Here is a 14,393-nt window from a genome sequence, read left to right as displayed (position 1 = left end):
TGTACTGGCTGCCTTGGCTTGATAGGAGTGTGATTGCTGTTAGCAGATATATATATATATATATATATACCTCCAGAAATGCCTTTTAACCCCCTATATATTCCACTCTGCCCCTTGATATGCCTTTTAACCCCCTATATGCCACTCTGGCATATCACGGGGTAGAGTGGCATATAGGAGGGTATAAGACATTTCTTGAGGCAGAGTGGCATATAGAGGGTTAAAAGGCACATCATGGGGCAGAGTAGCAAATAGGGGGTATATGGCATTTTTTGGGGCAGAGTGGCAACCCTGGGGGCAGATGTGCATAACTGGGGGGGCAGGTTGGCAAATAAAAGGAAATAAAATATATATTTTTCTCAATCATAGCTTTTATTAAATATGAAAAAAATTGTTTACATGAATTAATATTTACTAGTAAAACTTTTTTTTCCTATAGGGTAGTCTTATATTCAGGCTTTTTGTTTTTTTTCCTAAATTAATATTTAAATTTTGGAGGGTCGTCTTATAATCAAATACGGTACCTTGAGGTGTCTAATTTTCAAAAAATATATGGGTTGAAAGGGTAAATTGCATTGGCCAGCACATGGGGCAGAAATGGTTCTAAAATAGCAAAACGCTACTTGTACTTGTGCAATAACTTGCAGAAAAAAAGCCAAAAAAACATAAAAACAATGGGTATTTCTAAACTCAGGACAAATAGTAGAATCTATTTAGCAGGTTTTTTTCATTAGTTTTTTTTGGATGAGTAAAAGACATTTTGTGTAAAAGTCAGAAAATGTGTGGGGGGGTTCATCATATTTTATAAAGAAATTTATAGGAGATTAGATAATATGATCAAAAATGGTACGTGAAGAGAAAGCCCTTCTTATCCTGAAAAAAACAATATATAATTTGTGTGGGTACACTAAATGAGTGAGGAGAAAATTACATCTAAACACGAGCACCGCAAAAGTGTTAAAACAGCCTCGGTCCCAAAGTGTACAAAAGGTTTAACCCCTTCCGGACCAGGACGTACCTGGTACTTCCTGATCAGATATCACCACCAGACCGGGACGTACCAGGTATGTCATCTTAAAAAAATGCTGCTGCTGTCTGCACGGGTGTCTGAGCAGACAGCACAGCCACCCAGAGCTGTAAGATCATCGATTAGTTGGGAGAATTGTTCTCTGGTTTTAAACAGTTTTTAGCTGTTTTTTATTGCCTTTTTTGTTAGCCATAATTTGTTTATACCAGAAAATATTGGAACAGCAAGGTCTAAGCTTGTATACAGGCATCCAGAGCAACAGATTTACAGGATTACTCAGTATATCTCCTATTAGTGCAATTAAATATAATGCATATACAAAATAATAAGAGAAGCCAGTTCTAAATGGAAAATTAAAACATCTTATTTTTTTATATATCTTCATTGTTATGTACAGATTGCTGTGAGATTCTGTATTTGGACAATGTAGGAAGAGTTTAAGACCATTTTCATGGTTAGGTGTATGACGGAACAATTATACCTGTGAGGTGCTAATTATAATTTAATATGTAGGTTGAACCACGATCATTAACTGAAACATTAACTGTGTAGGAGCAATATAACTGGATGAGAAACAGCCAATCACTAACAGTTTAATGTCAAACACAATGATACCAACATAGCAACAACATAGCAACAAGACACAAGGTAGTTATCAACAAGTTCTCTCCCGGGTACAAATGTCAAGGCTGATAGGGGTTTCCAGATGTTCTGTCCAAGCTCTTTTGAAGAAGGACAAAGAAATGGGCAATGTTGAGTACTGTAGACGCAGTGGTCAGCCAAGGAAGCTTAGTGTATCAAATGATCATGCTCACTTCACTTCGCAATCAGATGTTCAGCAGTGTCATTAGCTCAGCATTGGCAGAAAACGGTGGGACCCTAGTACACTCATCTACTGTCCGGAGCTGTCTGGTCAGAAATGGTCTTTATGGAACACTTGTGACCAAAAAGCCATACCTCTAACATGGAATACAGAGAGTAAACAGTGTCATTCTCTGCACAGTTATTCTAGACCCTTTTATCCTGTTCCCATTGGGAAGGGGGGTTAAACTTCCATAATCCTTCTGTACAACAATAAGTAGCAGACTCTGACATACACACCAGCCAGCATCCTCCTCTATGCAGTTTCCGTCCTCTGTCTACACAAAAAACGATATATTAGCTCCCTGTGAGGGGCTCTATTGGCAGAGCTTTGGAATGAAGTCCACACTTCATATCAAGCGCCAGTCATGGTACAATTAATTTTCAGCTATGCCCAGCATGCCTGACATTTCCCAAGATGATACGACTATGTATGGAGATGAATTGTGATACTTGTGCTACTGTAAATACTCATATAAACATATTTTTGGGTGGTTTCAGCAAGCACTCAAAGTTCTGACGAAGGAAAAGAGTATTTTATGGAAAATAACCAGCTTGCGACTGACCTGGAAGAAAAACAAGAATTTCATGTTGCAGAAAAAATAGTGTATATTGAATATCCAAAGGAAGACATTTTTCTAAGTGAGAAAGAAAAGCAGAACGAAGAATCTAATGAGAAAGACAACTGTTCGTCATCTAGTATTTCATCTGAACAAGGAATTTCAAAAAGAGAAGAAAATAATTATCAGGCCATTGAAAATAAAACAGGTAATTCATATATGTACGGAGTCTATTAAAGTTCATACATAAAAAATATCACAGGCAAACTTTCTTCTTAAAAAAATATTTTAAAAAACAAGTGAGGCAATGATGATCCCGTCTTTACCCACCGTGTGCATGGTATGGTGTGTGTGGGGGTAATTAGCCCTTGCGAGGCTAATACCTTCCTCACATAACAAACGAACATTGGTAACTTCTCTGCAGGGATACAAATTATGATCCAAAATATGAAAAACTAATACCTGTATTTTATCAAAATATGAAAAAATTTGATTAATAATAATGAATATGGGTTATATCCTATATTTTATCTTTGACCCAAAGTTCTTGCAGAGCACATTAAACTTTGTAAGTGAAAACAAGATTTAAAAAATGCACAGACTATAATTTATTGTGAAGACCAAAATCTATGAAATATCTATATGATCTGTGCAGTACAATATATAAAACAGAAACATTTACTTCAATATATAGCATGACATAGAATACAGTGTATTACTGATAGGTATCAAATATTAGTTACTGTATTATGTATAACAGAACTGACTGGTTGTGTTGGATCAAAACAGTGGGTATTGTAATTTAAAGAGATATTCCCAGTAAAACAAACATTATTTCACAGTAATATGCATAGCAAATGAGCATGCAATGTATGGATATAATAGGTTGCTGTAACATTTTATTGTGCCAAGTAATCAAACTAATTCATTAAAAAATGCACTTTTTTAAGGTACTTTTGCCCATTGTACTTACAATGAAGAGGAAGATGTGCACTCAACTAGGCGGTGTGATCCCAGTGATGAATGTGCAGAAGAAGACGGTGAGGATGAGGAAAAAATATTTGAAGATAATTGCATTGTGAACAAAAGAAGATCCATCTTTCAAGATGAGTTGAAGGCAATAATGGAAAATAACAATGAAACAATAAATAGCCAAAGTCATAAAGAAACAGTCAAAGAATATTTAAATACTGGGGAGTTTATTTGCACAAATGACTCTGCAGGAAATACACGTGAAACTATTGGAGATACACTGGGGCAGACAAGAAAAGAATTTGACTATATATGGGACCAGTTAATAGTTAGCCCAAAAGAACTTAAAATTAAAGATATGGATTTTACAGACCTTGAGGATGTTGATGACATTGATGTTTTAAACATGGAGCTATATTCAAGTCAGTCACCTAAAGGTTGTCCACCAGCAGCACCCCCACCATTAAACTGCTTTGGTTTACTACCCCCACCTCCCCCACCTATTTCAGGGTGTTTCAGTATAGTACCATCAAGTGTGCTTCCTCCTGCATTGCCATCATGTTATAATCAAGGTTTCATATCTCCAAAGCTTTCAAGAAATGAATCGTTTTTTGTAAAGAAAAAAAAAACAATTCGCCTTTTTTGGAATGAGGTTCGACTTTTTGAAGCACAAACCTCACAACACAGTCGGTACAAAAATTCTATATGGTCTACTCTACAACCCATAAAACTGGATACCGCAAAACTTGAGCACCTTTTTGAATCTAGATCCAAAGAAATCTCTTCCTCCAAGGTACAGTACTATATAAAACACACTATATACATTTGACATACTTTTTATATGCTATGGTTTTCACCAATTTTGTAAACTAAATAAAAAAAAATTGAATGCATTCTAAATTTGATTAAGAATATTGTACATCCTCTTGTCTGATCTATCTTTTGGAAGTTAAAAGTTTTAAAAGATGGAGGCGGTACTAAGACTAGGTAAGTTAAGCACACAAGGTATGTTTCATAGATTCTTGGGAAGAAAAAGAGGTTAGGACTGGCCTTTTATACAACACTGTTTGAATGCAGTTGGTCCTAAATCAATTAAGTAAATAAAAAAATCAAATCATTGTTTTTTTAAACATTGAAACACAAAATTACAAAGTAACATTAGTTATAAAATGGAGGACATTAACGACTATAAGACTGTAAACCATAATTTAACTACATGTTTTACTGAAGCTGAGCTTGAACGAGCCTCTTATCTTTTTGTTACAATGGACTCTTCAGTTATGTTTTTCCCTCCACAGTTGAGAATATTTAATGGATCAATATATGTATCCGTAACAGTTTTCCTAAACACAGTGACTAACTAATTATACCTTCGTCCTTAATGGGACTCGTCAACATGAGGTTGCGATACTGGCTTAATACTTGAGGCTTGGGGAAGCACGAGAAATGCCAGTAACAAAAGTTATGGTGGGTAAAGGTGATGGAAGACCCTTCCACTTAAAATTAAGGGGGTAGTAGAAGCATTATTAAACACTCATCTACAGACACCGGAGAAGCCAGAAGGCTTGTTTTTTCCCTCAGAAATCTCATGGTGCTGCCACAACCAAAAGGGATTCTGGGTAGGTACATGCTAATAAGGTCAACAATGATCACCTTTTGCCTCTACATCCACTTCATACATGGATCCCTTGTGTGTGTGTATATATATATATATATATATATATATATATATACCGTATTGGCTCAAATATAGGCCGCACTTTTTTCCCCCAATTTAAGTCTTTAAAGTGGGGGTGCGGCCTATATTCGGGGTCTAGCGCCCGACGCCCGGGAAATGCAGTTCCGGGTGCCGGGCAGGCAGCAGGGTTAGGATACAGATCTCCCGCATCGGTGCAGGGGACCAGCATCCTACTCTCCGATACGCTCAGACAGCCTCCCCTGCCAGCTCTTTCAATGGGGGGAGTTCCGGCACGGGAGGTTGTCTAAGCGCATCGTGCAGACGTTCACCGGCAGCGGCGATGCGCACGTAAACATCTGCACGATGTGCTTTAACAATCTCCCTTGCCGGGAATTCCCACGGGGGGAGTCCCGGCAAGGGAGATTGTTAAAGCACATCGTGCAGACGTGCCAGCAGCGAGAGGTTGTTAACGCTTGCATCGCCGCAGCCGGTGAACGTCTGTGCGATGTACGCTAACAATCTTCCTTGCCGGCACTTCACACGGCGGAAGTGCCAGCACCGGAATTTAAATACGCGTACTGCGTAGCTGTCCCCCGCCAGCCCTGCAAGAACCCGGGGAGTCTGCACCGGTAAGTCTAGTGGGGGGGGGCTCTTGGGGGCAGAGTGGCAGCATATCTCAGGGGGGGATAGAGTGGCAGCATATCTCGGGGGGGGCACATCTCGGGGGCAGAGTGCATATCTCAGGGGGGGATAGAGTGGCAACATATCTCGGGGGGGCAGAGTGGCAGCATATCTTTTTTTTTTTTTTACTAAAAAATGTTTTTCTTTAAAAAAGCACCTAACTTTTAGGGTGCGGCCTATATTCGGGTGCGTCCTATATCCGAGCCAATACGGTATATATATATATATATATATATATATATATAACACACACACAGACACTGTGTGCACAATTATTAGGCAAGGAGGAGGAGTTATTTTACTACAGTGCTCTCCATCAAACCAAAATGTTAAGAAACCTTAAACCTGTAGGTAAAAGTGAGGTTTTGGTTTTCTTAGGAGAATATCTATGTGTACAAGAAACAAAAACTGTCTGCGCTTCTTACCCTAATAAAGTTGGCAACAAATATATAAACATAATATAAATGAGAGGTTTTGGTTATATGAATTGGCCAAAGCATAATTAAGCTCACCCGCCACGTCAAGGTACACTCTCAATAGGGTGAGAACCTACTCTCACCTCCTACATAGTGGGCACACAAAGCAGTTTATACTGCTACCAAAACCTTATTAATGTGTTGGGGGAGGTGCAATTAAACCTCCTCCCCATTAACCCCTGGACAGCAAGCTGCAACCAGACTGATGAGGAGCCAACAACCTCAAATATGTGCAAACAGGGAAAAGAAAAAGTGTCGGTGCGCTAAGCTAGTCTCAGGCTCAAATAATACAAATTATTAGATAGAATTAAATAGAATATCTATGTGTGCACAATTACCGTATTTGCTCGATTATAAGACGAGGTTTTTTTCAGAGCAAATGCTCTGAAAAATACCCCTCGTCTTATAATCGGGGTCGTCTTCTAATCAGACCTCAAATAGAGGTCTGATTAGGAGACTAAGATCCAGATCCCCCGCACCGCTGCAGGGGACCTGGATCCTCCTGTCGTCGCCCCCCCCCCACTTACCGGTGCTTCCGGAGGTGAAGTTGGCAGCGGGGGTTTGTATGCGTCCGTCGCAAATACCTTCCCCGACTGTCAGAGATCAGAGTTCCAGAGTTCCTGATCTCTGACAGCCGGGGAAGGTATTTGCGACGGACGCATACAAACCCCCGCTGCCAACTCCACCTCTTTCCGGCTGCCGCGGAATGAGACGTCAACCCGCTGCCCCGGCAATACAGCAGGAAATTGGAAGCACCGGTAAGTAAGTAAGTGTGTGTGTGTGTGTGTGTGTGTGTCATTTCTGGAATGCCTTACACCCCTATATGCCACTCTGGCACTTAGGGGGTTAAAAGGCATATTATGGGGCAGAGTGGCATATAGGGAGGTATAAGGCATTTCAGGAGGCAGAGTGGCGTTAAGGGGGGATTTAATAGAGCACTCTGCCTCCTGAAATGCCTTATACCTCCCTATATGCCACTCTGCCCCATAATATGCCTTTTAACCCCCTAAATGCCAGAGTGGCATATAGGGGTATAAGGCATTTCTGGAGGCAGAGTGCTCTATATAATGCCTTTTAACTCCCTTAATGCCACTCTGCCTCCTGGAATGCCTTATACCTCCCTATATGCCACTCTGCCCCATAATATGCATTTTAACCCCCTAAATGCCAGAATGGGATATAGGGGTATAAGGCATTTCTGGAGGCAGAGTGGCACATAGGGGGTCAAAAGGCATACCATGGGGCACAGTGGCATATAGAGGGTTAAAAGGCATATCATGGGCCACAGTGCCATATTGGTGTGGCAAGCCTGGGGGCAGATGTGCGTAACTGGGGGACAGGTTGGAAAATACAAGAAATAAAAACAAAAAAAAATATTTTTCTCAATCATAGCTTTTATTAAAAAAAATAGTTTACATGAATTAACATTTACTGGTAAAACTTTTTTCCTTTAGGGTCGTCTTATATTCAGGCTTTTTCTTTTTTTCCTAAGTTAATATTCAGATTTTGGGGGGTCGTCTTATAATCAGGGTCGTCTTATAATCGAGCAAATACGGTATTTGGCAACTATTAGTGTGAAGCATTATCATGCAACTAAATGAAAAACAATAATTTTATAGCAAGACAGGAGGCTTCATAATTTGCATAACATCTTTACTCTACCACCCATAGCAGCAAAGAGACAAACATGAAAATCAAAATATATAACCAATCAACATAATACAGGGACTATAAAGCCTGAAAACAGATACTCCTCCTCCTCTTCTTTGCTGCTACCACCAACAGGTCAGATCAGCTATCCATTCAATTTTCCTATATTGATTGTTTCTATTATAGATTTTCATTATTATCTTTATTTTGATGATATTATTATTGCAATTACATCACCTCTATTTGTTCCCTATTCTTTCCTATCTCTGCTCCCTGGGCCTTCCCTTTAGGCCCTAAAACCCTCTTCTTGTGCGTCTCTCGCTTTATTTTCCCTTTTATTTTTTCTCTAACAGGTTTTCCCTTACCTGTCTGTAGCAATGAGCAGCTTCCCTCGCTCTTTGCCCTCCTCTTCTCTGCCCTCCTCCCTCATGGTGCTGGATCCACATTAGGTTCCTTCTCTCTCTTAAGCAATTGCCTTTTACTTTTCCATCCCCCGTCGACCTCCCAGGGCTGTTCGGGGTGACACTCCCTATTCAGATATTGATCCAGAGGGCTCAGTGAGCAAACGCCTGCGCAAGGGCATTATGTTGGCACCTCTAAAGGGAAGCGACGTGCGTACGCACTCCCGTTGGCTCTGCCCCAGAGCTCAGTGGGGATATCCATGGTTCCTCATCTGAGGAAGACGCAGCTCCAGGCACCTACAACGCACTCCTAGACGAGTGGCGAGGCGATTCTCCTGACTCTGACCTAGATTCAGACAATCCAGACCTCCTTACCTCTCGCAGGATGGGCGACATGGCCTGGGATACCCAGGCTACAGGCTCCTATCTGATGATTCCATCCGAAGCTACTGCAATACCAGAGGATTCTGGTGCAGTCAATACGGTGGGTGAACCCTGTTTTGACTCTGAGAATATTGATCCAGTGGGCTCAGTGTGCAAACACCCGCGTAAGGGCATTATGTTGGCACCTCTAAAGGGAAGCAACATGCGATACGCACTCCCGTTGGCTCCACCCCAGAGCTCAGTGGGGATATCCATGGTTCCTCATCTGAGGAAGACAAGGCTCCAGGCGGCTACAACACACTCCTAGTCCTGTGCCCCAGACTGGACACATCCGCCCGTCAGCTCCTTCCCTCTCCCAGTAAGCGGACACGCTGTGGCTGTCCGAAGAAAGCAGTCACAGACCAGCACTTCCCTCAATCATGAGACAGGACTTCATGCTTTGAGGTTAAAAACAGAACTCTCTTTATTACAAACACACAGAATTATATACAATCTCCATTCACTGTGCACCGAACCCAACCCCCAATCCTATCAGCCACATCCCCTCACAAATCCCCTCAGTATACAGGGGATGTATCAGGTGAGGGGATTAAGGGATACAATGGGTTTCCCCCACCTGTGTTATCCCCCCTGTAGTGCGGGTGCCATCTGGGCAGACAGGGCTGTGCTGGTTGATTAAGAGCCCCAGCCAGATTATAGGATCGTCTCTTTGAAGGCTGGAGCTGCAGCCACATTCAAACAAGGTACAAATAAATATAATAATAATAACAGTGAAGATCTGAGCCCCAGCCAGATTATAGGATCGTCTCTTTGAAGGCTGGAGCTGCAGCCACATTCAAACAAGGTACAAATAAATATAATAATAATAACAGTGAAGATCAGACATGGTTCTTCACAGGCATGGTCAGAGATTACTATTTGACCTATGTGGGCACCCTTCAACCTGTGTAAAAACGACACCGGTATGAACAGGTAGTCCAGCCTGGAGAAGGAGTTATGGGAATGAGAGTAAAACGTGTATTGTTTATCCGTCGGGTTAAGAAACCTCCAAGCATCCCGCAAACGAAGGTGATCCAACACGGGTAGGGAGGAGAGCCCGACAGGTCGAGAGGAAGGGCCGGACACATCTAGAGAAACGTTGGCCACTAAATTGAAGTCACCCCCCAAAATGACGTTGGGGGCCGAAATCTCCAGCAGCAGTGATTAAACTTTGGTCAGAAAAGCGGGCTGATCAGAATTGGGGTCGTATATATTGACAAAGGTGAAAGATTTGTTAAACAGTTTAACCTTAAGAATAACGTGGCGTCCCTCCGGGTCATTAATCTCAATGGGTTTCCTGGAGATAAATAACGTCTGGATGCATTCGTTTGAGATGGGTAAGTACCTTTTTACACTTAACAGGTGTATTTAAACCTTCAACATTCCATGATACAATACATAATGAAGAAGGCGCATCACATCCACTATCAGATTGTACCATAACCACAATAACAATGGGGCCAGGAGGTCACCCGATGTCCCGCTGAGGAAAAGATAAGACAGAGAATGAACCTGGACATTGCGGCCCAGGGGGGTCCCAGTCAGCCCCCCTAAATGCCCAACGGACTATGTAGAGAATAAAACCGTACATCACCAGTTGTAAAGTGCTATGCTTCTCCCATTTTTTGTTTTTTTGTATAAACCAAAACTCGGCACATTCAATTTTGTGCCTAGAAACACAACAGAGTAACCAAAAAAATAAGAATAATCAAGAACCAACAAAACATTGTACAATGACCAAGAAAGGTGAACCGGAAGATACATAACCAAATACCAATGGCTTTCAGAGATCTCGAGTCCTAGGGGAGACAGGCGGAGAGGAGCGAGGCAGGGAACAGGACGAGAGCGAGAAGGAGGAGGGGGAGGCCTCAGGCACCGCCGAACTATCATCCGGAGAGGTAGGAGATCTGGATCCAGCACGAAGAAATTTTCTGGCCGCCATAAGGGTGTCAAAAAAGTAGGCCTGCCCCTCATGGGTAATCCTGATACTCTTTCGATGATCAATTCACCCTGAGGAAGCACCAGGCCCAAAGACTTGGGAAGCCGTTACGTTATCGCTGTGCCCTTAACCTCCTCAAGCAGGCCAACCAGACGCAAGTTATTGTGTCTACTACGGTTTTCAAGATCATCAATACGGTCTTGTAATGATGTGATTAGATGATCCTGTGAGCGGAGGGATGCAGACATGGAGACGTTCCCATCTTCTATGTCAGATACCCTGGATTCCAGAGTAGTGATTCTCTCTCCCTGAGAGACCAACTCAGCGAGAACGGCATTGATGGAATCAGACAGTTTTTCAAGCTTTGCATCCAAGAGTAGAGATATGATACCAATAAGGTCTTGAGCCGTCAGTGGATCTTTTGAGGAGGCGTTGGACACGGAGTGCCCTTTCGCTACAGTAGAGCCTGACCCAGGAGGTGGCACCGGTTTGAAGGTCGCTGTGGATTTATCTCTTGCCTTTCTTTGTCTGGTGGATGATTTAGGTGGTGGATCCATATATTTTTCCATGTCTAGACAAGGGGCTGTGAGGAACTCACCCCCAAGAGTACGAAAGAATAGGATAGCACAAGGGGGTAAGACACAAAACTACAATCTGTGCACAGATCTTGTGATAGGATCAGACACCCAAGCATATATACACGTACAGAAATACCACATAAACAGTGAGCATATCACAACAACATCGGAGAATAAGAGGAAACAAACATAAACCCCAAAAGTGAATAAAGAAGCCCATACCCTGCCTCCCCACCTTACTAGTGCCCAACCTAACCCACGAACTAACTAAGTGGCAGAAATGTCAAAGAAGCCAGGCATAGTCGCGTTGATTTATGGCCCTGTGCACTTGAAGCTTAATGTAACTCTCCTCTACATGTGACTCACACCACTTTCAAATTGGGCCAAGCCACCCAACCAAACCTGAACCAAATAAATAAAAAAATAAAAAAGAATCCCAACCCACCACCCAACCTAACTACAACCCACCCATAGCCCCCATCTAACTAAAGACAAAGTGCAGCAACAGACAGTTGGCATAGAGTCCCGTTTCCAGAAAAGTAGTGGAAGGTGCAGATCGACTGAATGGAGCAGTATGTTGAGGCAATCCGTATGAGGCAGAGCCCAAAACCAAAACCCATCCACCCAACCTAAGACCCACCCGTACCCTCTTCTAACTAATACCAGGTTGCAATATATAAACGAAAAGTAGGGGACAGACGGACGAAACAAAAACGCAGAGTACTTGCCGGACACGTGGTTAGGCCCACCTCACCGTTCTCCCAGTGACACTAAAGGCTGAGATGCAAGTGTGGATCCCGGTAACTGCTGGCGTCAGCGATGGATCATGGGCAGCGAGGGACACACTGGATGAGGTGAGAGAGGCCGCTAAGGTTGTGGCAAACCAGGTTGATAGTACCTACTCGGTGTCCCACGTAGGTCAGTCAGGGGTAGCACCTGCGTTCAATCCGTTTGCCGAGCTTGGTTCCAGCAGCCACTGCCCGTTGCGTTGTCTGCAGCATTAGTAACAAAGGAGGATGCAGATTCCAATGATGCATCTGATATCTCTTCTTCAAACCCAGAGTATTTTCAAAATTTAATTTTTAAGATTAAGGTTGTAGCAAAACATTTTCTTTGTGTTTCTAAAAACATACATTCTAATCCTGCACCTAATATGCTTTTTCAAACCCACCCATCTCCTCGTCAATGTTCTTTTGCAAGATGCAATAACTTTTCTTTTAAGTCATCTTTGCCACTACTCAGGGCTTGACTAAACATATGGGTGACCGAGTGGTCTTCAGATAGATGGAGCTACAAGCAGCATGGCTTTTGGGGTGACTGATGCTGAAGTTGCTCTTCCATGAAAAAATAACGTTAGGTTATTACAGGGAATCTTTTTTTTTTAATACTTAAATGTTCTTTCTATCACAGTTGCTTTCTTGCATTGACATATCATTGTACATGGATATTACAGAAAATCCATAGCATGATATAACTGGATAAAATATACAGTTTACAAATAAGCATTGGTACATTTTTATAAACAGCACAGTCTTTGTCTCCTGAATGCGGGCCATTAAGGATTACCTATGGGTGAAAGCAGCTTTTCCCTCTTCCATTTAAAAATGAATGAACAGTAACACTAAAACAAATAAACAAAAACTTTTGTAGATAACCCATGAAGTTTGTTTGTTGCTCATTGATATTGATTCCTCCCACAATATCGCCCACACTTATTATCCTGCATAGTCTTAGCCTCTATGATAGAGGGAGAATGATCTAAGTGCTTTTAAGGGTCTCCCCTAACTGTTCTGGTCACGGGATTCCGCAAAACAAGCTCTGAACTTTAAATCCGTAGGGAATAGATTTGTGTATAAGAGGGGATAGTGTTAGCTATTATAGGGGAACGCTCTTGTAGCGTCCTATGGTGTTCTAGAATGTGAAATATTTAATACTTTTTAAGCATTTTTCTAATGTGCAGTAGTTAGGTGGGAGAGACATAGTGATTATTTCTAAAAACCATTTATCTTTCAATGCAAAGGTGATCTTATTACTATTGTGACCAATGGACCAAAACACTTAGAGACCACAATTGATAATTTTGCAAGGGACGATAATTTCAGATTGACTTTAGATGTTTTTATTAGGACATGAATATACACGTCATCTTGCAGTATAATTATTTTATGACTAGAATCCTATATACAATCGTGGCCAAACGTTTTGAGAAAGAGTATTTGTCTTCACAAAGTTTGCTTCTTCAGTGTTCTTAGATATTTTTGTCAGAAGTTACTATGGTATACTGAAGTATAATTACAAGCATTTCATAAGTGTCAAAGGCTTTTATTGACAACTAAATCTGCATTACATTATTCGTATGAGAAAATGACTTTACCCTAGTCCTCAGCAGTCCAATCTCTGTACCTTTTGCAGAATATCAGTTTGTCCTGGAGAGAAGTGGCTTCTTTGCTGCCCTTCTTGACACCAGGTCATCCCTCAAAAGTCTTCGCCAAAGTGTGCGTTCAGATGCACTCACATGTGCCAGCTGCCATTCCTGAGCAAGCTCTGCACTAGTGATGCCCCAATCCCGCAGCTGGGTACCGAGTCCAGTGTTGCGTCAGGACCTCTCCTCCATGGCTGTAGCTAGAGAGCGTGCGCGCCTTCTCTCACGCAACTTTATTGTTCCCGAAGAGGAGCCGGCGGTGACACGCTCGAGTGACGTCATGGGCAGAAATTTTAAAACCGAGCACTGAGCATTGCTCAGTTATTGTGTCTAGTATTGCTACGTTCGCTGTATTAGTTATCCTGATTGCTTCCTGTGTACCAGACCTGGCTTATACTGACTTCTTCTGCTCCTGCACCTGACCTTGGCATCTAAATGGCTTCCTGATCCTTCTGTGTACCGACCTCAGCTAGTTACTGGACTTTGCTTTCCTCTCCATCCTCCTGTGTACCGACCCTTGGCTTGCTAACCGACGCTGATTATTGGGTCTTGTCTACTTAACACATCGCTCCGGTTCCTGGTCCTGCATTCTGGACTCCATTGTTGTTTACTTCACCCGACTAGCCTGACAGTTTCCTTGTAGGTAACCATGGTTAACAGAGGAAAACCAATTATTTCAAGCACTACCCTTCTTTTAAAGCTTCCAGTCAGTCATTCTAATTCAG

The 14,393-nt window shown here is 42.1% G+C and overlaps 1 protein-coding gene across 1 annotated transcript in view; it reads left to right on the top strand.

Annotated features, from left to right (window-relative positions):
• The window catches only part of FHOD3 (formin homology 2 domain containing 3), a 267,638-nt gene that overhangs the window by 156,727 nt on the left and 96,518 nt on the right, over window positions 1-14,393 (top strand). The window contains exons 14-15 of the mRNA XM_053466092.1: window positions 2,390-2,656; window positions 3,399-4,213. Of these exons, the coding sequence (XP_053322067.1) occupies window positions 2,390-2,656; window positions 3,399-4,213 (1,082 nt within the window). The remainder of the gene's footprint in view (window positions 1-2,389; window positions 2,657-3,398; window positions 4,214-14,393) is intronic.

Source organism: Spea bombifrons, chromosome 5 (assembly GCF_027358695.1).
Source record: "Spea bombifrons isolate aSpeBom1 chromosome 5, aSpeBom1.2.pri, whole genome shotgun sequence".
NCBI lineage: Eukaryota > Metazoa > Chordata > Amphibia > Anura > Pelobatidae > Spea > Spea bombifrons.
The sequence above is the reverse complement of the archived record's forward strand: the minus strand, read 5'-3'. Positions and strand labels throughout refer to the sequence as shown.